General features: G+C 42.1%; 2 protein-coding genes across 7 annotated transcripts; both read left to right on the top strand.

The window, feature by feature from the left end:
• Window positions 1-570: 570 nt before the first annotated feature.
• LOC117746442 (segment polarity protein dishevelled homolog DVL-3-like) lies at window positions 571-14523 on the top strand. 2 transcript variants are annotated; one of them, XM_034555566.1, is made up of 15 exons: window positions 571-1161; window positions 2861-2930; window positions 4656-4771; window positions 5406-5518; window positions 5719-5854; window positions 6560-6650; window positions 6781-6850; window positions 7088-7227; window positions 7513-7589; window positions 7734-7801; window positions 8834-8983; window positions 10930-11061; window positions 11422-11589; window positions 11723-11926; window positions 13257-14523. In XM_034555566.1, the coding sequence occupies exons 1-15, from the start codon at window positions 1001-1003 to the stop codon at window positions 13610-13612; spliced, it is 2052 nt and encodes a 683-aa protein (XP_034411457.1). In that variant the 5' UTR covers window positions 571-1000; the 3' UTR covers window positions 13613-14523. The 2 variants fall into 2 exon arrangements, with proteins under 2 accessions (XP_034411457.1, XP_034411456.1); XM_034555565.1 differs by having other exon boundaries at window positions 593-1161; window positions 4656-4789.
• A 518-nt stretch (window positions 14524-15041) lies between these two features.
• On the top strand, window positions 15042-25258 carry LOC117746219 (AP-2 complex subunit mu-A). Of its 5 annotated transcripts, none has more exons than XM_034555198.1 (13): window positions 15042-15354; window positions 16748-16869; window positions 20337-20602; window positions 20836-20918; window positions 21164-21169; window positions 21324-21459; window positions 21646-21790; window positions 22122-22139; window positions 22592-22711; window positions 22977-23112; window positions 23302-23399; window positions 23572-23683; window positions 24173-25258. In XM_034555198.1, exons 2-13 carry the CDS (start codon window positions 16796-16798, stop codon window positions 24305-24307), a joined length of 1329 nt encoding a protein of 442 aa, XP_034411089.1. In that variant the 5' UTR covers window positions 15042-15354; window positions 16748-16795; the 3' UTR covers window positions 24308-25258. The 5 variants fall into 5 exon arrangements, with proteins under 5 accessions (XP_034411089.1, XP_034411087.1, XP_034411091.1 ...); XM_034555196.1 differs by having other exon boundaries at window positions 22589-22711; XM_034555197.1 differs by having other exon boundaries at window positions 15122-15260; window positions 22589-22711.
• Window positions 25259-25786: the final 528 nt, after the last annotated feature.

Raw genomic sequence — 25786 nt, 5'->3', positions numbered from 1 at the left:
GGACAGATCCTTTGATTGTAGGGGAATGAATGTTGCATCTTCCAGTTAACTCGATATTAACATGTTTCTAGTTGTCATGCCCTTCATCTAATGTTACTAATTGGGGTGAACCATTTTTTTGTCAGCTTGTGTATTTGTTTTTTGACGACAAAGTGCTGTCCCATTCATATTTACACCATTTCAGGCCCTGACAGTGAACTTCTTCTCAGGTGACATCAGTAAGTCCCTGAGGGTTCAGGGTTTGAAAAAGATACATTATTAGACTGTTAAAAAGCAAAAAAGAACTGAATCGTTGAAACTACATTATTACCCAAGGAAATATTGATATTGAACAGGATAGTCTTGGTGTTCTAGTGGCTTTTTCTCACAAACATTTATTTTTTCAATATATCTCTGAGCCATTAATCCCACATTATATAATGCCATTTCCCTAAAGAGGATGTCCCCTCAGGCTGGAGGGGCCTCATGTCCTTTCCCGTATGACCGCCTCTGGGGGCTCATGCACTGCAGTGACTTTACACGCTGTCACTCTCCTCCTCTCCTGTGGGTGGCGCCCCTCCGAACAGGCTTGGACCATTTGTTTTTTAGTTTCGTGTGCAACAAAGTACCGAGCTCGGCAGCTAGCGAGAAGGGAAACGCGACCCTTCAGGGACTGTATACCTTTACTGCGTTTTCAAACTGTCCCACTTGTTTCTCAGCTGTTATCGCCGTATTGGAAGTTGGATAAAACGGGAACTAACACGAACCTCGGACCTTGATCGGACGCTTTGTGGAAGAGCAAGGTGCTTTTTCGGTTTTTAATAGCGGCCAGCGTGCTAGCTAGCTGGCGCAGAGAAGAGAACCGGGGCTACGCAGCGAGTAGCGTGAGGTCAACAAGGCAGAGCCGGGAGGACCACGGCACAGCCGCCGCCATCGCCACGGGGAGTCGGGGCCCGAGAGGGAGCCTGCCAGGCCCTCGGCTTGATGCACCCTGCCTGCGTCGCCTTAGCCGCAGTCCGAGATGGGGGAGACCAAAATTATCTACCACCTCGACGACCAAGAGACGCCATATCTGGTGAAACTATCGGTGCCGGCGGACAAAGTCACTCTGGCAGACTTCAAAAATGTCCTCAAGAAACCAAATTACAAATTCTTCTTCAAATCTATGGACGATGACTTCGGGTAACTGTGAAAGGGTTCATTGTGTTCAACATGGGGTCAGCACAACACCACAGGGGGGTTTCTACGTTAGTGCAGCTGGATTGACGTTAACGTCGTTGTTACTTCTCTCAGCTGGCTTGTCACGGATGCGTTAACGTTACCTGGCTGTCGGTCGTTAGCTAGCTTCTTGCTTTGCAGTTCCTTTGTTAGCTGCTAGCGACGAGCTCGCGGAGTTAGCAGGTCTGTTCAGCGTCCCGACCCCGTTTGTTTACATTGCCTGTGTGGCGAGCCTGTGCGTCGTGTGCCTCCACTTTGTGTGACCAAGTTTGGTATTTGTCAGTTTCACGAACACCAGTGGAAGGTACTGACTGGCATGTGAACTTATCTTCGGTAAAGTGGTAATAGGGGTAGTTGATAACACTGTTAAGAACCAGTTTATGATGTCAGTTCGGGGCTAATGTATGGGACATTTCTGCTAACAGGCTAATGTCAACGTAAACGGACAGTTTCAGTGAGTCCAGCAGGCCCCTGCTGTTGTTGTCTGTTAGTCTGAGGAATGCAGAGTTGGACACAGGAATGCCTCGTCACCATGGCAGCTTTATGAGTATGTCCTTTTGTGCTAAAACATGGGTGGAAAAGGGGACGTTTTATGTTCAGACAGTATCTTCTGTAGAGACAAAAGGGGGGAAATGTACTGTTTAAAAGAAAAGAAAAGATCAGCCAGATTTTCAAAGTTTTGTTTGACTTAACACAAACTAGGGTGGGGCAACAACTTCTTAACATTTGCATGTGGGAAAGACGTGTTTGAAAAGACCCACAGCTATTCATGCTGTGAAGGGTGAATGGACTATTGAATCCTGTACTGCAAATGGTGGTATATAGATTGACCAACCTGTCAGACTGGAATAGAGACTGGACCATTTTACCAAGACTTTCAAAGAACGTCTCACTGACCATCCCGGTTCATTCTTGTCTGAAAAGGCTACTAGTGGTCACCAGTAGTTTGAGGCACTGGTTAATACATGCATGCCTGATTTGTTCTTGGTTCTTTCAAGCATACAGTCTATTGAAGATTGATTAACTTGGAAGGTTTAAAAAAATAAAATAAATGAATACAGTTGAATTGGTTAAAAACACACAGTTGTACAGGAACTATTTTTGCATTTCGTTAATTTAATTGCCAATAGTGTTTCTTGTCATCAGGCTTTGATGAATAGACAGACACTTCTTATATACAATGCATGAACAGATTTATTCCAAACTTGCCCTCCTTTTGACATGACTCTCCTCCTGAAATTTTGTTTAACAGTGCTAAACTTGTAACTTGTTGCTTGTATGCTTTTTTTGATTCGTTAAATGTGTTGTTTCCTCAACTTGATTTATATATTACCTTCAAGTTAATGCTGATATCAGCAACAAAGTATGAAGGAACAGGTTTATCCTTGCAGAAAGGTTTAGGGGATGCATTTGAATTGTTGACCTGCCTTTATTACACAATAATCAGTAACTGAATGTTACAATGGCATTAGGCAATATTGTGTATCTCTGGCTGGAGGTGTGTAACAACAGTGTAGTAAATGGACTATTAAATCAGCATTGGGTTTCCCAGTTGTCAGTCCCTCCTGATGGAGGTGTTGCCCATCTCCTGCCTCATGTTTATTACCCTGAGAGTGCTTTGTGTTAGTTGAGGTTTATTGAAACAGCTTTGTTCTCTTTACAGGGTGGTAAAGGAGGAAATATCTGACGACAATGCAAAACTGCCCTGTTTTAATGGACGTGTGGTGTCATGGGTAGGTTCACAATACATTTAATTTGATTCAATTCATCATTTTCTGGTTTGTTTATTTGTTGTTGTTGCTGTGTCTTTGTTTGCTGTATTTGTGTGGTTAAGTGGCTGTGTGCCAATTGTTTGCGTGCGTGTATAACAATGGTTCCCATCTGTTGGCCAGGGAACACATTCAGACGCCGTCTCTATGGAGATGCCCTATTCGTCTGCTTGATAATATTATCACATAATGATCCCAGGAACATGCAAATACTCTTTTTCTATCCTTAAAGAAAGTGACCTGGAATCATTTAAAAGTGATTTCATATGATACCCATGCCAGTAACAGCACGCAACACATGCCTACCTGCATACATGTACTTGCATGCAGTATCTCATTTAGAAGATCCGAGCAGTAATTCTCCCGTCTCCACAACACAAGAGACATCTGGTGCTGGTTCTCCATTCCTCTCCCCTCGTCATTGAAATTGGGTTAAAACAAGTGAAATCACAGGATAGGGAAAACTACCTCATAACAAAGAGCCTCACTGCATGTCCTCTAATAAGAAGATTGAATCTCACAAGCTGGGGGGGAAATAAAGTTGAGAGAGTGCTCTGTATATTTATGTGAAAGGTTAATGCATTTGGTTAACTTACTACAGTGTGGTTTCATTTGAGAGTCATGTGATCTCTCGGGGGTTGTTGACATTTCCATGTATAATCAAACGTTATCTCTGTTACAGTGTATCCATTTGTTTGTCTTTGCCATTCATCTGTTGTTTCAATGATGTGATTGATTGTTCTCTGGGGTCCATGGGCCTGGCTCACTATCACCACATCATCAAACAGACTAGCACCCTCAATCTGGCCTGTTGTTCTTTATTGTCAGCTGATAACCAGATTTTGTCTATCACATTATTTTGTACACCTTATCTCAGTGCACCTCCACTGTCCTGCAGTAACTACACTTCTTCCCCTTTTGCACAACAACATGTTTTCCCTATGAACTGAAAATTAAACGGAACAAACACAATGGATGTATAAACTGGATAAATACCTCCTATAACGTCTGTACAAATCCAAACAGTTGAGTCTTTCTATGCTGCAGCATTTCATGGCTCCAGCTCCTCAAATGTGATTTTGATTTTACAGTCTCTCTATACCTTTGTTAAAATAGGGAATCATTATAGTCTTACCCAGCTGTGTCTGCTGCTAATAGTGGGGACAGTTTCACACTGATGTAATTGTTGTTAGCTTTCAGCTTCAACAGTACCTGCTTCATTTCTAATATGGACAATATCCAATATGCCAAAGAACTACAGATCTATGGCAGAATGTCAACACAAATATGGAATAAGCAGGACTAATGTTCACTGCAATGTGCTAAAAGTAAAAGGGAAGATGATAGTAATGTTGAAGCCAATGGTCTATTGGATTTCACTTTTTCCACACTTCAGTTACTTAGGCAACACTGACAGGTAGACGCATACCATGGCACACGGTCTGTCACAACTCTGAATCCACAGCTGCCTTTGGATAGCTTTGCTCTGTCAGCAGGAAATTAGTCGACAACAACTTGATAGTTAAATTGAGTGAGACACATTCATCTCTAACAGTCCATAATTACTGCTGAGCTTTTAGGCAGTGTAAACACACTACTGCCCACTTGTTCCATGTCTTTCAGTATTTTCTTTTCTCTGAGTGTCCGTCTCATTCCTCTGACTGACCTGACTCTCTTGTCTGTTGACAGTTGGTCTCTGGAGACGGGGCCCACACAGATGCAGGCTCAGTGGCGGACAGTATAGAGGCGGCTCCGCCTTTGGAGAGGACTGGGGGCATCGGAGATTCAAGACCGCCCTCTTATCAGTCAGTAAATTCAGAAAAGTGGGGTGTATTTCTTTTTGTGTGCAATAGTGAGATTGTGTGTGTGTTTGTTTGTGTGTTCGTCAAAGAGAAAGATGCCATGCGTACTTTGTGTTTGGCTCTGCTTGAATGACTACTGTGTTTCCTAATAACTGCAGTAACACAGGAAACAACACATTTGAAAAAGAAGGACCCCCCAGGAGGAAATAAAATCTACCTTTTTTCTTCCACACTTTTATTATTAGATTATCTTCATTCTGGAAGTTGATGTATATATTTCCTAAAAAAGTGTATTGTCATTGACAGTTTTCACATTTGTACATGCAATCTGCTTCATCTGCAAATAATACAAAGTGTGTAGAAGACGCATGATAGAAGTGGAAAAAGAAACCAGACTGAAATAAGTTAAGCAATACAACAATCCCCGCCCAGTGTGCAAACCTCAACCACACTGACTAAGAGAAGGCTTCATACTCAACACAGTTTGTCATGTAATTGGAACAAAGAAGCATTCGATATAAACGTTTGTTTAAGTGGCTGTTAAATGAGCGTAATGCTCTTGATAATGATGTAGTGTAATTCTATTTATTTATTTTAACACTAACTCTTGATGTCTGTGCAACGTCTCTGTCTGAAGTGGGATAGCAGCAAGTGGTCGGGACAGTCTGGACAATGACACGGAGACCGGCTCCATGGTGTCGCAAAGGAGAGAGAGGGAGAGGCCGCGACGGAAACACACTAACGACCACGGTCAGAAAGATGTTCGCTGCCTCGTGTTTTTGTTTTTCTCAGTTGTGAGATACATTGTATGTATCTCTCAGCAATGTCATTTATCTGGTGGGTTAAATAAAGGGTTTTACCGTGGATGCAGTGGTTTGCATCAATCAGCAAATGAACAAAATGTGTATATTTTCATGTGCTTGATCCTGACTGATGCTGTGCCACTGCAGGTGGAAGGCAGAACGGCTATTCGTCACGTTCAATTGGACGCGGGGGCCCTGAATACGACAGCTGCTCGTCCTTCATGAGCAGCGAGCTGGAGTCAACTTCCTGTTTTGATTCAGAAGATGATGACGCAACCAGCAGGTCAGATGTCCTGTGTAACTGTCCAGCTTGTTCATTGAGTTCAGTTCCCAATGAGAAAGGGCATTTTGGCTTGAGGAATGCACCTGCAATTACATATGATGGGTTTGGGCAGAGATTAGCACGGTCTAATTGTCTGGTGGTTTTTGTGGTTACCCCCTCGAGTTCTCCTCCAGGAGTCGTTGAAATATCTCCAACCCACTTTAGAGACGCTGCGGTTCTTTAGGCAGATCTGGATAACCGCTTAATCAGTTGTATGTGATTCTTACCAACACAGAAATAAATGGATTTTTGCCTGAACAAAATGTCTGGGTATTGGTCCCACTGATAATATGTCTGTCAGGATATAACTTCTAAATTCAGTGGGTTGGATGCCGTTACACAGTTAAAGCTCTTCCTGACTCATGGAAAGCACTAGTTTTATTATAGAAACCGTGTTTAAAGGGCTCTTTTATTTATGTATGTAACATTAAATTAGATGCTTAGACCAGTTAAATGGGGGAAATTGTCTCTTCAGGTATTTCTATTCACATTATGATATGTATTTTCTTATAATTTTTATTCAGGTTCGAATTTCTTTTCTGAGAACTGAATTGATATGGTATAATATCTTTCGTTAAGTAGTCATATCGCAGTACATATTTGGTCATATAGTACAAACTTTCAATATGAATAGTTTCTAAAACAATTTTTTTTTTTTGTATTCAGATTTAGCAGCTCCACTGAGCAGAGCTCCTCTCGTCTAATGAGACGACACCGCCGTCGCCGACGGAAACCTAAGGCCTCCAATATCGACAGGGTGAGACGGCACACTTGGACTGCAAATTCACCCCAGACTTCTTTGATTCAAATTGTGTTCTAGTTTGTGACTTTTGATTCTTCTCATATTTATTTTATTTTCTCCTAATTTCCATCATTCTTCTCTTCAGTCTTCGTCATTCAGCAGCATCACAGACTCCACCATGTCTCTGAACATCATCACTGTCACGCTCAACATGGGTAAGTCACTTGGCCTCTTGGAGGCTGCACACAAAATGCAATTAGATGAATTGAGTGTGCATTTCTTCAGAATAGCGCCTCCTTATATAGTTACAGCCTGAGCCCAAGTTAAAACATTTCTTTCACAAGATAGGGAAATATGCAAATGCAGGTCATTTCATCCATATTGATCACCTTTTCTGTCTTTGATTACTTCACTTCCCTCTTGAATACACATTGTCTGTTCCCTCGTCACAGAGAAGTACAACTTTTTGGGCATCAGTATTGTGGGTCAGAGTAATGAAAGGGGAGATGGAGGAATCTACATTGGCTCTATCATGAAGGGAGGAGCTGTGGCTGCAGATGGACGTATAGAGCCTGGGGACATGCTGTTGCAGGTGTGTGTCTGTATGTGTGTGTAAGACAAAGAGAGACAGCGATAAGTGTGTGTCTGTGCATGACCAAGAGAGTGTCTGTCGCTCTGTCCATGTTGCTTTTGCAGCTATTGCTAGTGCCACCTGCTTGAAGGATAAACATGCTGCATGTGGCAGTGTTCCCATCATTTGTCTTCCCACGTATGCATGTCATTTCAACTGTATAAGTGTCTTATTCTATGGCAAGATGTGTCGCATGTATATTCACAACCTTGAGTGATTGTCTTTCTGTCATTTATATCCCTGTAGGTGAACGACATAAACTTTGAGAACATGAGCAATGACGATGCAGTTCGAGTACTGAGGGACATAGTGCACAAGCCAGGGTAAGCAGCAAACTGGCACACATTATACAAGTCTATGGCACACAGAATATACAATGATTTCCTTTCTATAAAACACGGATGCAAAACATGGCTGAATTCTAGTAAAGTTGAAGGTGAGATTGTCCTTTGTCTGATTTTCACCAGTACCATTACACTGACTGTGGCCAAGTGCTGGGACCCAAACCCTCGAAGTTGCTTTGCTCTGCCCAGGAGTGAGTGTTTGTCTCTTTTATTCCTTTTTTCCATTTTTAATTTCAATAAATGAATACATGTGGAACCATCTGTTTAAGTAACTGCTTAATCCTATGCAGGGTTGCAAAATTCCGGGAATATTCAAAGTTGGAAACTTTCTACGGGAATATACGGGAATTAACGGGAATTAACAGGAATAAACTGAAAATGTTGGGGTAATTTAACCGTATGTACCTTGTCATAAGCAGACATCCATGCAAACATTTATAATACAACTTTTAAAAATGACATTTTTTGACATTTTGTGAGTAGAACATTATTCTTTCATCGAACAACAAAAACATGAATGTTGAATAAAAAAGGTGTATTCCCTATGATCACCACCCCCTAGTGTTTTCCCCTGAATCCTTTCAGGTCTAAATGCTTTCTTCCTGGACCTCATCAACGTCCTCCTCACTGCTGTAAAAAGTTATTCTACTGTATACAAATAAACTTGGTATTAAAATGAACATGGCTTCAGTTTACCAAGTAATCAATATGCTAGGTAATGACAAACAGTGTTGGGAAAGTTCACTTTCTACATCAACTAGTTCAGTTCATAGTTCACACATTTTAAAATGAACTAGTTCAGTTCAGAGTTCATAATTCAACATGTTGAACTAAGTTCACAGCTCCAAAAAATTAACTAGTTCAGTTATTTTTTTCTATATGTTAGGAGGATAATTGAAATCTCTATCTGTCTGCAATACCGCTCTTGGCCTCTATGCAACTCGGCGCTCTCACCCTTGCCAGGCATAGGGCTGAAACGTTCAGACGCAACACTGATGACAAAGACGTTCAAAAACAACAGAACGTTTTATGTTTATGTTTCTGGCAGACAATGTTCCCAACCAGCTGCATCCAGGGTCCAGCTGAGCTAGGCGTGCATAGTCTTGTTCTCAACTACACTTAAGTTCCCTGTTATATGCTTTTGCAAAAAAACTTCCCGAGCCAAAATTCCCGTGGAAACTTTCCGCCCCTTTGCAACCCTAATCCTATGTTTAATTCATCAGGTGAGCCAATCCGGCCCATTGACCCAGCTGCGTGGGTGTCCCACACGGCGGCCATGACCGGGGTATACCCTGCTTATGGCATGAGCCCTTCTATGAGCACCGTCACCTCCACCAGCTCCTCCATCAGCAGCTCTATCCCTGAGACTGAACGTGAGTCACCCCCTGCAGCTGCATGTTATTGCTTCTTATCAAGGCACTTTTATTCAAAACCACTTACACCCCACCATAACTCTTAGTCACAGTTTTCCATTCACTTTCCTTTTGTCTTTTGTTTTTGCTTACACAATTCAATGTTGCAATGTACATCTTCTGCCTTTTTTAAAAGACATTCTATTATGTTTTCTGTTGGATTTTTGATAAATACAGTTGACTATTGAAACTATTTGATAGGAGGCATGAATTTTTCCAGGATTGTTGATATTCCGGATTTTACTTTATGATCAATCAGGTTTAATTTTGGAGCCCCCACCTTCTGCTCTTCAGAAGTGCAGTAATATCTGTATCGTCCTCAGACGTGTTAGTAAATCTCTGTTAAGTGAGGCTCCGCCCTCTCACTGCATTCCTGCAACCTCTCTCTGTTCCAGCTTTTACTGTGTACAGCTTCACAGCTTCCATCTGCTCAATAACCCGTGTCAAAACTAAGCCATAACTCACCACTTTCATCTTCCCTGTAATCTTTGGAAGAAAAGGGAAGTCTTTTCTTTCTCTCAGGAGAAAAGAATCTTTCCTCTCTCGACACACTTGACCAAATTGATGATTCACATTTCTGAAGATTTCCCATTTCAGACAGAACATACATTTCAAGTGTTCCCATGCTTGCATTTCTTGCTACAATTTATGGTTTAGTGGTACATTGTTCATATGCTTTGCATAATTGGCCAACTGTATTTGTGCCAGAAGGGATTTTAAGTGGCATTTAATTGGAGAAAATAATGTCTGCAATCTAAAATATCAGTTCAGTTGGTGCATCAATTGCTTCTGTCTCCAATCAAATGGAGAAATCTGTTGTAGACAAGTTCGGTTCAACAGTACAAAATGCAGTGCAGCCACTTAAAATGGAGAGTTTTGCATAAACGGTGCGGCGGCTGTTAATAATGTACATTACCTGGAACATCTGTGGGAAGTTGGGTTAATGTCCATATTTTCCACGGAAATATTGATGCGTGTGTAAATGCGAGAAGTATTTACACTCAAGGGGTGAACATGTAAAATACTGAATGTAGAAATGTAGTCAATAATTTACTTCTGCCTATTAACAACTTATTGAAAACTGAAAAGTTTAAAATAATAATAATAATGTACTCTTTCATTAATCCCACAGTGGGGAAATTCTTTTGTGCATTTGACCCATCCTTAGTTATTAAGGAGCAGTGGGCTGCAGTGAAGCGCCCGGGGAGCAACTAGGGGTTCAGTATCTTGCTCAAGGACACTTCGGGGAGAGCGGGGAACCGGCTACCTTGTGGTTGCGGGACAACCACTCTCCCCATGAGCTACAGCCGACCCCTAATTAAATTTAAATCTCCAAGTATCAAACTATTATACAATAGTTACAAAAGAAGATAATCGTATCGTACCCTTTTTATTGGGAAATTCTTGGAAATAAAGGCAATCAGTGATTGAAGTGGAGATTAGTTTAAACAGGTTTAGGGGGAACACCTAAATAACAACACATCTTTTCTTGCAATGCAGCTAACCTCCTTGAGATGATATGTTACGATGTGATAGTGTTCTAGGCAGGACATTTGATTTGTTATGATCAGACTTTTGTTGAAGTTTTGTGAAGACCAGCTCAGTTGTCGTCCAGTTCAGACAAACATCCAGCCTAATCAGTCTGATTCATGATCGGTCGCATTACAGTCCAGACCACAGAAAATCAAACATTATTTTAGACAAATTCAAAAACTCAATTGTCAGAGATACAGTGACGGCACGCAGCTGTGCTCTCATTGAATTGGTAGGAAACACAAGAAAATACACCAGCAGTTTTGATATGTGTGAAATACATTTTTGGGGGATTCAAAGCAGGTTCAGTGGTGTGAATCAACTACAAAACAATTTCAACTCTGACAGGAGGATGTGGTTCTGCTCTTTCCCAGGATTCGATGACTTTCACCTCTCCATCCACAGCGACATGGCAACAGTTGCTAAGGCCATGGCCTGCCCAGAGTCAGGTCTGGAGGTGCGGGACAGGATGTGGCTCAAGATAACCATCGCAAATGCCTTCATTGGTATGTCTGTCATAGCAGAGGGCATGATCCTGCATTTATTCTTTCCTTCATCAGTATGCACACCCATCTCTGTTCTTTATTAGCTCAGCATAGTTTTCTGTAAGTGTCTCAGTGAAAGCCTCTCGTAGCAATTCAGAATGAATCATAATCACCCCAATAATCCATCAATGTAGTTGTCTTTTATTGTTGCATATCATAGCAGCAGTATCTTCTTTATTTCATCCTGAAAAAAAGTTGGTTTTGTTTCTGACTAAAACAGTTCAAAATCAGCTGTGGACAGATACATGTCACATCAATGTAGAAGTTGCAAACCATTGTGAATGTGATGATTCTAAAATGTGTGTGTCTTTGTGTCCTCAGGTTCTGATGTGGTGGACTGGCTCTTTCATCACGTGGAAGGCTTTTCAGATCGTCGAGAAGCCCGTAAATATGCCAGCAACCTGCTGAAGGCCGGCTACATCCGACACACTGTCAATAAGATCACCTTCTCTGAGCAGTGCTACTACGTCTTTGGAGACCTCTGTGGCAGTAAGTGGATGCTAAGATCTGCCTTGAGAGTTGGCATTAAAAGCAAGTCTCCACAAGGTGTTGTGGTTCAGTTGTATCTCTATAAGTGGGGTGACACTGTGGAAGACTAAATCTGTTCTCCTTTCTCTTTCAGATATGACCCATCTGTCTCTCAATGAACATGATGGTTCCAGTGGGGGTGCCTCAGATCAGGACACTCTCCCCCCTCTGCCTCATCCTGGGGCAGCCCCCTGGCCCATGACTCTGCCCTACCAGTTCCCCATTCTACACCCATACGACATGCAACAGCCCTTCCATGGTGGACCAGGCGCTGGCAGTGCAGGAAGCCAGCACAGCGGTGAGTGCCATTAGAGCATACTGCTGGTGGTGATTGCCAGTAGACTCAACCCGTATTGAAGAACAATTGGTGGGGTATTGTTGGAAAACTAAATGAAGGCCATATTAATGTTGTATCACCTCCTATAGAGTTGAAATGTGTCCGTTTTAAAGTTTTTTGTTAGCTGAAAGTGAAAATCAAAATATAATATCAGTCTCTAATTCCTGGAGATTTGTCTGCAAACACTATGCTGCAAACAGTATGTTGCCAAAACATATCTTAAGTATAACTTCCGGCAGAGGTCACAGGAGGGCAAGACAGAAACAGTAAAAATATGTTGGCCATTGTAACTGATGTGAATTCATGCTAGCTACTGCTACATTTCTTGTTATGGTGCAAACCACAGAGAAATTTAACCTAATACTCAAAACATTTAGCTGCGTTTAACATCTGGTTTGCTGCCTTATCCAAAAAGAAAAATTTGATCTCCACACTTTCTTTTCACTCGTAGGTCCAGCTTACTTCAAAGACATGAAGGAAATAACCTAGTTATATCGAGAGTAAAACATATTCCATCCAACAGCTCCAAAGCTGCTTTATTTACATGTTTTTTCATATTTTTTTAATTTAACATGTGTAGGAATAGAAAACCAGACATTGTGGTTTTAGGAACAGTTTGCTTACGCAATGGACATATTTACTGACCAAGAACAGCTTGACCCACTTTCTGCACCGACATCACAGCTGTCCGGTCCTCATTTTGTGGTTGCACACTGGCATTGAATGTACTGCTAATAGTTAACCAGGTTACAAGATACAACATGGATTTTGGACTTGCAATATGGTTATTTTATTGCTATTTTATTTTATTTCTCTTTAGCCTTCACAGTTGGTGCTAAACTAATCTCAGAACCACCTGTCTAAAAGATGCAGAGAAACAATCTGTACATGTTCATCTGTCTTTGGGTTTGATGCCAACAAGTATAAATACAAATCAAAATATCAGAATGTTTCTTTAAGCATAGAAGCAGTTATGGTTTTGAATTCATTTGTCTGAAGAACTTGCCTCTAAAGCGAGCAGGCTGTTTGTGGTAATAAAATGAAAACATGTAATTGCCTTCAGTAACGGCTGAGCTGTTTGGCCTGTGGAAGGCTGTGGATGCTCCGTTAGCATTAGTCATGCAGCTCTCCTGAGAGTCTCCCACAAACTGGGTCACGTCTGCCTGCGTTCACTTCTGTCACCCAAATGGGAGTGAGTGGTTCATATAGGTCACTGAGATTTAATTAACAAAATGTGGTGTATATGTGTATTACATTTAGATAATCATAATTTATTCTGCTCTGTCTACAGGAAGCAGTGGCTCTAACTGCAGTAAAAATGATGGGCGGAAGTCCGGCGGCAGTGGCAGCGAAACTGAGATCAGAAGCCACCGAGCTCCAAGTGAGCGCTCGGTGGCTCCCCCTAGTGAACGAAGCATCCGTAGCTCTGTCAGCCACCGCAGTGCCAACTCTCACTCAATAGCCTATGGTTCGGGGCTCGTCTATGGCCCCCCTGGTCTGCCACCCCAGCCCCCGCTGTCAACAGCTGCACCTGGCGCCCCACCAGGCAGAGAGCTTCCCTCTGTGCCCCCTGAGCTCACTGCCTCGCGCCAGTCTCTGCGCATGGCGGTGGGCAATGCCGGAGAGTTCTTTGTTGATGTGATGTAACGCAGGTTGTGTAGGCCAATAACAAAGTAGCAGATTGGGCTTCATTGTGTCATTATAAAACTGAGAAGGACAGCATGACGGGACACAGGGGAGGGAAGATTGCAGAAATCCAAGGCCTTGATTCCACTCTCCTAAAAGCAGAAATGGAACCAACCTGTGGTGTATGTTGAGAGAAAATGTTCCTCCTTCTTTGTGCTTTTCTTCCTCGCAGTAGTAGTTGCAATACTTTCTTCAGTGAAGAAACTCCCTCGCTCAAGATGGAACCAAAGCCCCTTTCTCAGTTTCCGCTCCTCAGTGGGGAAGAGTTTGTGTAAGGACAAAGAGCAAGAGAGGGAGTGAGGCAGTGTAAACGGACTACTGGGGAAGATGACGCAGCGCTTTTCTACGGATGTTTTGCATTCGTTTTTCTCTTCACTCTTCCCTTCTCTCTACCTCCCTTATCTTAACATTCTCTGACCTCCCCCTGCGCTGTTCACATCCAAACTGAGAGGAAGAAGCCTCTTCCTCCTTCTGTTCTTTCAATTCTAACTCACTGACCTCTTAACAAGAAAAAAAACAACCTGAAATGAACACTAACTGTTAACCTTTGCTTGACTTAAGACAGAAAGAAATGGAAAAATGTGTATGTAGTGCACGAGAACCACAGTCCTCCTTACTGTAAGAATGCGTTTGATTTATTATATATGTAGTTGGTCACAACTAGTTTCATTTTTAAATGCTAAACATGAGCATCCAGCTTCAAGAGTCATTTTTACACTACATAACTGCATTTTCATATTAACCAGAGCATTTTCAGACTCTGTCTTGTGATAATGTATAGTGGGGAAAAAAATCCAGACCATGTCTTTCACACTACTCTTTTATGAAAAATGTCTTTTTATTTATAAATATAGTTTTATGACTTAACTTTGCTGCTTTGTGTTGCGTTTTTATTTGAGTGTGTGCATATGTTTGTGAAGCCGTAATATGCAACTAGGGTTTATTTCTTTTTGTTTGTTTTTTCATGGTACGTGAGGTTATGTTTGCATTTAAAGGCAGTGGAATCCAGACTGTCCAAGATCAGGAATGTGACGGTTAGGCAATCTGGTGCACAGATGTGGTTGCTTGCAAAATATCAGCCTGTGCTCTTTTTGATCGGCTTCAGAACTGAATGACCCTCTGCAAAATGTACCCTGTGGTTTGGGGGGGAAGAAGACTCTTGTAGAGAAAAGAGTATAACAGAGTTGAATCAGATGGACTCTGCATGACAGAATAGAAAAAAGACCACCCACACAACCATTTGCTTAAAAGAAAAAAAATAATTTCCTGTTTCCCCACAGGAAAAAAAAAAGTGTTCGTAATTCCATTCAGTGAAGGTGGGAGTTTAAGAGGAGCTAGACAGGAAGTCAAGAGCATACAGTGGAATACACGCCAACACGGTCCCTACCCAATTGTATAATGGGTATACCGTTAGCTGTCACAAACATAACCATTAATGAACTCCCAGAAAATAAATAACTGACCCATTGCCTCTGTGGCTTATCATAACAAGGCCTGGGTGCGGTTTACACATCGCTCCAGCCGCGCCTTTTCCTGTCACAACGGAACGGCTGTGCGTAAGGACGGCGGGTCAGCTGACAGCCATCAGAGGAAGGAGCGGAATTAGCGGGTGTGTAAACTGGGAACCTGCTGGATCTTGACATAAGCTACATCCGAGGCCAGACGCGGAGCTTTACTCTGGTGGCGGTCGTGAGAGAGCTAGGGTGAGTTCATCGAGGGCGAGACGATATTGCACGTTTCTCGCCAAAATGGTCGAACGTGTCCCGATAACGGTTACAAGAAGCCGGTGAAACGGTTAACGCTCGGGTACGACGCTAGCATTAGCAAGGTTAGCTGCGTCAGCTAACGTCAAGCTAGCAGCGGAAAGTTAGTAGAGGCGGGTTTTCTCCTCAAAGTAAAATCATACAGCGGCTCGTTTATGCAATACTATTTGATGCAATTGGGGACAGTCCGTGCTGTCATTTTAAATTGTAAATGTGTACGTTGTGGAGTATTAATAACGTAAGTAGTTAACGTTACATGTTGAACGAACGTCCAACAAAAAGCCTTTTATTTTCTCCGGAAGTCGGTTTAAAATATTGTCTCTGCTCGATGCTAGCTGGACGAACATCGCCGTCAGCCTGCCTGCTATCTGAAGCTAAATTAGCTAGCTACCTCTCACTCGGTCTATTCTCCATCTCTCTGATCTGAGCTGAAGGTCAAGCCTTCACGAACGGCCCTTCAGAGGAAAGTGTTTCACGCAAACATGTACCTTAACCAGTCGAGGAGCAATTGAGAAAATATGAGAAATGTATGAACATGGCCCGAGTGAGCAGACATCTTGACTTGACGGCGAATAAAAGGGCGATTTAACTCGCTGAGGTCTTGTGCACGGTTTATCCGGTCTCGACGTGGTAATTTCCATATGTGGAAATCATTGTATTGATCTTGAACATGCGATCGTGTGGTGCACTCCCTCTGAACACCGTGTGTAATTTGAGTTGTCTGGCCTCTGTCTTCAAGGAATTTCAAGCATGTCCTTCATCCCCTGGTTCCCAGAAGCTTCATTCTTGATCGAGAGGAAATCGCTTTGATTTGTTTGTCTAAGGCACACGCAATCAACGCTAACAACTGCACTGCCTCGAAATGAATATGCTTGTCTTTAGGTTGTCATCCTACTTTTGAATTGCATGCTTTGTCCAACCAGATCTAGGCTGCACCTTGTAGTAAAGTGCAGCCCAGCAAGAGCAACCCATTTGTAGCTGGCTACTTGATGGCACTCAAACTGGGGGCTGCTAATCTGCTGTTAATCTTACTTGGGAAGGAAACAAGGATTTGACTGTGGTGGTAGTGGAGTCTCTTCAGCCTATATTCTGTGTGTATGCACATGCACGTAACAAAGATGAGTCACCACAGTGGGGCAGCTGCAGGGTATATGCAATTGGCAATAGTGTGTGTGTGAGGGAGAGAGAGAGAGATGCACACAGAGGAAGCGGATGTGAAGGACAAGCGCTTCCCTGTACTGTTGGTCACTCCCTCACTTTTCAATGCCTTCACTTCACGATCACCCCTTTTTGCTTTCCCTGTTTCCTTCCTGAAATCTCTTGCTCTCCTCAGGCGGGGTTTGGTTTCACCATGGCCAGTTGGGACTGAGAAGCAGCCACAATGATTGGAGGATTGTTCATCTACAACCACAAGGGGGAGGTCCTCATCTCCCGGGTCTATCGAGATGACATTGGGTATGTTTCACAGGAGCAATGCTGCTGTAACCCCGCTTAATTATGTGGAACTTCATGTCAGTGAGAGGGGCATGATCTGGGGGATGCGACAGGACAGGTTGGGATTAATTCCCAAAGGGACGACAAAGGATGTCCCTCTTCCTGGTTAAGTAGTTGACATTTGTCTGTTTTGCTATCTCCTATAAAATATGTCCTTCGACAAGGAACACATGTTGGTATGATTTAGAATACATGTGATTTATTTACCAAAACATAAAGCAATAATGTAATTATTCTCCCAATAAATAAATAATAAAACACAAGGGACAATACTTTTTTTTTTTTTAAATATAAAAGTGCCATTATACATAACCTGGAAAAAAAATCATGTCATTTTAATATTGTTCATGTTGCTTGAGGTAATGATGCTGTTCACTTTAATTTTGTGCTTATCAAACCACACCTTCTCCTGTATGTAAAAGATTAGGTTAAAAAATTGACCTCAATGTTAATCCAATACTTTATCTGTACCATATGGAAATGAGATAGAAAGCACCTTTTTGTTCTGCGTAACATTTTCTTAGTATTTGCATGGATGGATAGGGAATTAATCATTGCTTGGTTGGAAAAAAACAGTTAAAATAGCTTAAAAATGTTAGTTAGTGGCTCAAGTTAAATCAGAAGGTAAAAAGAGACCTAAAACTATTGAGGGTTGAGTTAGTAAAGAGGAAGTGGTTCCCGTTGCCTAAAATAAACGACTAAAAACATGGCCTCGGAATAATAGGCTAAAAACCTAGTGACATTGTAAACATTGTGGGTCGGCGTTGTCGACACACTGTCAAGGGAAAAGCTACATCCTCATAGATCCACAAGTCAGTGGCCAAGTTATGGACAGGAACTTCGCTGTGTGACCAGAGTAATAGGCTGACTGTGACGATCAGACTTTTATACTGTCTGTATTTCTTCCTTTCCTCTTCCTTGTTTGTTTGTTTTTTGACGCATTGTTAATGTGATTCACTTTGGATGGACATGCCAGGTCTCCATGCTTGCACCATTCTGTTTTGTGTAAACCAGCCCCATTCAGTGATTGAGTGGAGTACAGGCATTTCTCCTGAACAGACACCAGTCCAGTACCTTGTAGATTTACACAGTGAGGGACGGTGCACAATGGTAGAAATAGATTTTCGTGTGTCAATTCTGTACACCGCAGCAGTGTTGGGGTCAGTAGGTTATTTTTTGTGTCGACCCTTAAGGCATTTCTAATTCTTTTTTAATGTCTTGCTGTGGTTCTAGTAAGGTTAGAGGCACCGATGAGATAATGGATAAGGGCAGAAAGGAAAATAGTCTGTTGCATTTCAGAGCTGTTCAGTGTAACACATTTCATCAGCAGACTGAGCCACTAAGATGCCATTTAAGAGTCAGTTTGAATTGGAGCAATGTTCGGTTTGCAGGTTTGTGTCATACAGACTTATGCGTCAGGATTGCTTTCTTGTCCGATTTCTAAGCAGCTATCAGAAATGTAAATGTGGTTTCCTTTTATTTTTTTTATCAGCAGTAGCACAACTACTGCTTTTCTCTGCATCCTCAGACGGTCGTGTTGAACCTCCCTGTTGCTGCCAGAGGATAGAGTAAACCAGACTTATCATGTTGTTGCAGTGGATGTGCTGTAATGTTGTGTCGACATCTATGGTCACACTTTGTGTATATTGTAACAGAGCTTTTAATTATAGCTGAAATCTAAATGTATCCACTAAAAATAATCAAGGGTTTTTTGCACCGATACAAATCTATATACAATATATGCCATGCTGTCATGATGACAACATAGATTAAAGAGCAATATAGTGCTATTCAATTACAATGATGCTTCATAATAAACACCATGTTACTCACTCTGTCTGTGTACATGATGCACGAAAATGTCTTGTGCATTTTTGTCTCTTTCCTCTCCTTTTACTTCATCCTTTTTTCCTCTATCCTCTGTATCACCATTTTCCTCCATCTGTCCATCTTGGCCCCTGTAGGAATAGGTAAGAGATGCTCCAGCCTATCAAGCATGACTCCTCCCCCTCTCATGGCCACCGATCAATGTGCCCCTGAAACCCCTGACTGCATGCCCATTGATTCTACAGTCAACGTCCTGATACCTCCTCTAAGCATGAGTCACCTGTCATGACATTACGGTGGTAAATACGCCACCAGATACTGCGATCCAACAGACGAAGCCAATAAATGCAGCCACGACCAGAGCCTTTCTTTGAGTATTGATGCTCACAAAGAGTCCTACGAGAGTCTCAGCATGTAGTCTTGAGCATGGGATATGGTGGTTAATTAAGTCCTTTCATCCTTGAACTCTTCTCAGGTCTTTCATAAAGAAATTAAGACTATATAGATCATTTTAGATCAATGTTATTGAGTCTGCTTTGTAGAGGTGGGCCTTGACTTGTAATATCTACTGCAATCAAAAAATGTGTTGATGGTTCATTGAATACTTGCTAATATTGTGATATGGCAGCAGGAGGACATCATGGCAGCCACTTAGACTGACATTATTGTATTTTTTTTCTCATTCAAAATTTGACACTTTGAATTCCTCAACTTCCAAATGCAGATGTTGTTGTTTTTGATGCTTTGCTGACAGTAGAAATTGTATCTTTTTAAACGTATCTAAGTTCAACCATGAAGGCTGCCACCTGTATGTCTCTGCGCCATTTGTTGTTCATGGTACTATTTTTAAAAGGGAGCAATCAGTAAGAGTGGTTACATTGTTTACCTAGAGGCTTTGTTTTTCTAGTAGTCTTGAATATCACTAAGATCGACAGTCTGTGCCAGTTTCAAACCCCTTGAAGTTCTCGGGAGGATTTTGTATTCCTGCCAGAACATGCTGCGTCTTCTGCCGCCATTTATATATCCACATCAATCAGGGCTGTGTTTCCACAAAGCATCATGGCACTAAGGTATTCTTTCAGGTAAACATGATCAAAACTGATCTTAACTGGAGCATGTTCAACTTTTTTTTTTTTAAACAAAAAAATTACCCATCTTGAATCGCATTTGGACAATACACTGTTAAACCTTATTTTTGTTCCCATGGAGTCCATATAATTATGATGCTGTTGCCTGCGTGCCAACCTAAACTCTCAGAGCCTCCCCTCTCCCTCCTGGTAATTATTCCCATTTACACAAAACAGCACTCATTTTTCTGTCTAAATGCACCAACTCAAGGTGTCCTTTTCCAGTTGAGTGGGGACATCTTTTGATCATGGCCCATTCCTTGAAATGGGTGGATGTGCTGTTGAGGTCTGAAGGGGTTATTTACTTTGAGTCCAGCGCAGAATTGGACATCAAACTCAGCAAATATTTTCACAGGATGTCACCGGTTGATATCATGTTACGGCCTGACTGTTGTGTAATATCCTGAAACTCTTCTCTCAGCTCCCAACTCAAATGTCCGCCTCTCTTTCTCTCGTCCCCCATCCCAATCTCAGGCGTAACGCGGTGGATGCGTTCCGCGTGAACGTGATTCACGCCCGGCAGCAGGTTCGATCCCCGGTGACCAACATTGCTCGAACCAGCTTCTTCCATGTCAAGCGCTCCAACATCTGGTTGGCGGCCGTCACCAAGCAAAATGTCAACGCCGCCATGGTGTTCGAGTTCCTTTACAAGATGTGTGATGTCATGACGGCCTACTTTGGCAAGATCAGCGAGGAGAACATCAAGAATAACTTTGTACTCATCTACGAGCTGCTGGATGGTAAAAGACCATAATTGTGATGTTTGTGTGTGGAATTCATCGCACTATCCAAAATATAATGGGATACATTCAACAATGGGACATAGTATATGAAATAGAAATGAACAGTGATGTTTGTTTGTCCTCCCAGTGAAAGATGTATTAATATAATATCTCACTCAGTCTACATGTCCTAGTTTTCTCTTTTCCCTGTCTTATCTCTGACTGTTGGTTATCTGTTTGTGTTCATACAGAGATCTTGGACTTTGGATACCCCCAGAACTCAGAGACTGGAGCTCTGAAGACCTTCATCACCCAGCAGGGCATTAAGGGACAGGTCAGTTCATGCTTGTACAGTCATGAAGGTTGTAATGTTGAGTTCATGTCGTAATGCAAATTATAGAAAACCCTGCAGACACAAACAATTCATAAAGAAGCCATTAAAGGAAAGCTGTAATGCCGACATTTTTGCAGAGCTGTTAAACTGCCAATCATTATCTAAATTGAACGTGTAAAGAGTTTTTTCTTTTGTTTTCTCTCCCTGTTTCCCTCAACTTTGATCTTGGACACTTCATAATTCAGCACCAGGTAATAAACAAAAATGAATTGTATCCACGTATGGAACCGTGTCTCATTTGTTTTCCTCCCTGCAGCGCTAATGATCCCTTTTTCATTGCCTTCATTAATTGGTGAGCCGTCTCCTTTTGTTAGTCGTGATGCGGTTTCTCTCCCTGCCTCTCAGACAAAAGAGGAGCAGTCTCAGATCACCAGCCAGGTGACGGGCCAGATCGGCTGGCGCCGTGAAGGCATCAAGTATCGCCGTAATGAGCTTTTCCTGGACGTACTGGAGAGCGTCAACCTGCTCATGTCACCACAGGGTCAGTTTATACGTTCGCATACATATTTGTGAATTAAAAAAAAATGTCGCCCATCTTCCTTAACATATGGGTTTGGAGGGAGTTTCAGCTTCACAGGGTGAAAATTGTGTTTTTCTCCATTAAGAATATTAAAACATTTGTTTGTGAAACACTAATCAAAGTCCCATTATTACCCGTCCTGTCCAGGCCAGGTCCTGAGTGCCCATGTGTCGGGCCGAGTGGTGATGAAGAGCTACCTGAGCGGAATGCCTGAGTGCAAATTCGGCATGAACGACAAGATTGTCATCGACAAGCAGGGCAAGGGAGGAACAACTGATGACGCAGGGAAGAGGTGAGTGACCCAACAAGCCGACGGCAAATTTAATATTTGAACACAACTATATTTTGAAAAAGCAATGCTGAAAATCACTTAAATGATTTACATTTCTGACTCTTTGAGAATTGTGCTTTTATATTTTCACCTTAAACACGGACAATGGAATTCATTGTGGAGTTAAACATTTTAAGAGACCACCTTGTCTGTTAACCCCTTGTCTTTGTTATGAGTGTTGTCTTGCTGTTTACAACAAGACAGGCGTTACAATTTATTTGTACTTTTTCTTTCCTTTGGATGCATTTCTCCTTTCTTTCCCTCTCTTTCTTTTCTATGTGCTGTACCTCAGTGATTTAGGGGGAGGAAGGTACTGTACTGACAAGTGTCCTCACCTTCTTCCACATCAACACACACACACACACACACACTTGTCTTGTCTAAGCCCTTTTAGCACATTTAGAATCACCTCGTGCCCAAATCAAACACACCTTGTAACTCTTCAGTGTACATCCTGATGGTTGTTCCCCTTTTTTGTGGAATGGTTTGTTCTGTTTTATTACCCCAGCTAACATCTAACAGGGATTATGATTTGTGTTACTGCACAATAGTGTCATTAACCTCCACAAGCTGTTTTTGTCTTGATAGCAGCAGTTGTGTCCCCATGTGTACTTCTTTTTTTAACTATGGTCATTAATTGAGGAAGTAATAGTTTTATCTTTTGGTATCATAATCATTGGATATAATTAATGATGGTGATAAACAAGTGAACTAATGTTCCATTGTCTCATTTGGGTGTGTGATGTATTTTTCTCCCAGCAGTGGGAAGCAGTCTATAGCCATCGACGACTGCACTTTCCACCAGTGTGTGCGTCTCAGTAAGTTTGACTCTGAGCGTAGCATCAGCTTCATCCCCCCTGATGGAGAGTATGAGCTCATGAGGTCAGTAGATCGGTTTTTAAAAATATTTTCAAAGCTTTTGTTGATTATTAAACTGTCCAGATAAGGTCACAGGCCACGAGTGAGACTCGTGCAAACCATATTGCCAGCATGTAACATATGCGGATGTGTGTGTCCTCATGGTATTTTGAGAAAGGCATGGATGACCAACAAAACAACCAAAGGAAATCCTTTTTTTTTAAAAATGCTTTATCGAACAAAATACTGTTTTAACATGAACCACTTTTCTCCTCTCCCTATCTTACAGGTATCGCACCACTAAAGACATCATCCTGCCGTTTCGAGTAATTCCTCTAGTCAGGGAGGTTGGGCGCACCAAACTGGAGGTTAAGGTGGTCATCAAGTCCAACTTCAAACCCTCGCTGCTGGCCCAAAAGATCGAGGTGAGCTCTTATCAAAGTCAAGATGCCAATGAATGCAAACAACCCTTCGCACACACAGAGGTCCTGATTTACAAATTGGTCATTTTTACTCGCAGCTCGAACATGAACAAGTGTAATTGGAGTGACACATGGCGCTTGATTGCTGTAATATGTTAAACGTTTTGCTCCTCTTCATTATCAACTCTTCAGGTGCGTATCCCAACACCCCTCAACACTAGCGGCGTGCAGGTGATTTGTATGAAGGGAAAAGCCAAGTACAAGGCCAGTGAGAACGCCATTGTATGGAAGTGAGTCCTATAAGTCAGAAGATACAACCAAACTTTATGTGCTCTGTCAGGTTTATGATTAACTGCTTCTCTGTGGTGTCTGTTTGTTTAACCCAGTCCTATTCTCTTTTGTAAACCCTTTTTTACTGAAACCTGTACAACACTTACAAAGTGTGTGTGTGTGTGTGTGTAGGATCAAACGCATGGCTGGGATGAAGGAGTCTCAGATCAGTGCTGAGATCGAGCTGCTGCCGACCAACGATAAGAAGAAATGGGCCAGGCCTCCCATCTCTATGAACTTTGAGGTCAGAACACATAATTTGTCGAACTTGAAACGGAAGTTAGTGAACAGTTGTTTCTAATTGACCGTTTTTTTAACTGAGAGATTCTATTTCCAAACTGCATCACTGTACTTTGGGAGTTGTCAACCAAACAGATGGACTATGCATTACATGTAATCCCAGTAGCAACCATGCAAATCACAACCTGCTTACTGTTGCCCCAGACGCACACACTTCCTGCTCAGAGCGACTGTGGGTCAGTGGTTAGTAGGTCTGTCTTTCAAATCAGTCGATGTGTCCTTGAGCAAGACACTTAACCCTGAATTGTTCCCTGTAGCTGTTCTACAGTGTATAATGTAACATGGTTGTAAGTCGCTTTGGATTAAAGCGTCAGCTAAATGACATGTAATGTAATGTAATTATCACGCCCAGAGTAAGAACCAGCGACCTGTGTGGCCTACAGCTCCCAGCATGCCCAGACACGTCTTTGCCTTTCTCTTCTCATCTCTGCAGGTTCCTTTTGCACCCTCTGGTCTGAAGGTGCGCTATTTGAAGGTGTTTGAGTCCAAGCTCAACTACAGTGATCATGATGTGATCAAATGGGTGCGGTACATCGGCCGCTCCGGCATCTACGAAACGCGCTGCTAAAGTTCAACCCACTCCAGGCAGCGAAGTGACCACTTCCCTCTATCTTAAAACATTTTTTTCTTTCTTCTGCCCCTTCCTACTTTGTCTCTCTTGTCCCCTCAATCCTTATAGCTTCTCTCATACACCCCACCCTGCTCCACCCCTTCCTAACTAAGTGTTGGAAATTGAATGACAAAAAAAAAAGTAAATATGATATGATGCACAGATATATGCAAAATGTGAACCATTGTATCGTATATATCTTGTAGTGATGAGTAAACCTGTAAACCAACTGGTGTCTGAAAGATAAAGACCAGTGAGGCAGATGGGGACCAGGGGGAGAGGACTGGATTATGGGTGCTCTCTTGTGTTTAAGTGTTATTATTCCACTATCTACTCCAGTTACTTTAGAAGTCCCACAAGTCCAAGAGGTAATCCCTTGTAAGATTATTGGTAGCTGTTGTGGTTTAAATAAATCCTGATATTGTTCTTGTAAATTAACTTCTGTCTCAGTAGAGCTGACCCTTCAAATTGAGATGCATTGTCTGATTCTGTATTGTGGACTCAAAAGCCTCAATTGAAAGTCTTTTATGGGTTATTAGAAAACAGAAGGAATCGATAGTGACCGAGCTGTTCTTGTATTTTCTGGAGAGTATTGGTTCTTTCCCTTGCTGTTTTGCCACTACTAGTTTTACCAGCATCCAGCGAGTAAAGTTAACGCATTACAGTTTTGAGGTCTGCCCATCATCCCAATAAGCTAGTTTATGACCCAAAATGTCCTGTTTCTTAAGCACCAAGATCAACTCTGTCACACTATTTTGATTCAAAGATGCTTTGGGGAAAATGTGGCAGTGGGCGTGTGTTTGTCGTGAGGTGAAGTCTCCCCCTGGTGTTCGCCTCATCACTGTCTGCTTCTTCATGTTTGTAGCCCTGGTGACCGTTCTGTCCAATAAAATCTGACTATGTAACCAAGCACGACTCCCCTGTGTGTTTTGTTTGGTTTAGGTCGTCTTAACTATTGTAGTTTATGAACTGTTTCCTTCTGTCTGAAACGAAGGAGGGGCTTGTGTGGGAACAGATATGGGTTCCTGCATGGCTCTAGTTAGTCCACTTTTCTTCCCGTCCATTCATTTGAGAAACATTGGCTCAACCTTTTTTTATTTTTCACATTTCGAAGGGAAACAAAGCCGACTTGAATAAACTCAATGCTTAATCCAGAGAACCACTCAACGGTTACATAAAACCACAGGAGACAATAATTGGTCAAGAAATGCTTTGGCCAACATGTTTAATACATTTTTCCTGTCTTGCCCTTCCTCTACACCCAGGACATTAAACAATAACCCCAAACAGTAAAATAATACAGGATTAAAAGCATTTACATTTGTAGTAGTGGCCGTTATTGGCTTGCCACTCAAGTCTTTGCCACTTTGAACTCGTGGACATGCTCTTACTGAGACGTTCATACTAATTTGAAGGAACCGATTCCACAAGAATCGA

Source organism: Cyclopterus lumpus, chromosome 17, assembly GCF_009769545.1.
Source record: "Cyclopterus lumpus isolate fCycLum1 chromosome 17, fCycLum1.pri, whole genome shotgun sequence".
Lineage (NCBI taxonomy): Eukaryota > Metazoa > Chordata > Actinopteri > Perciformes > Cyclopteridae > Cyclopterus > Cyclopterus lumpus.
Note: the sequence above shows the minus strand (reverse complement) of the source record. Positions and strands in the feature narration are given on the sequence as shown.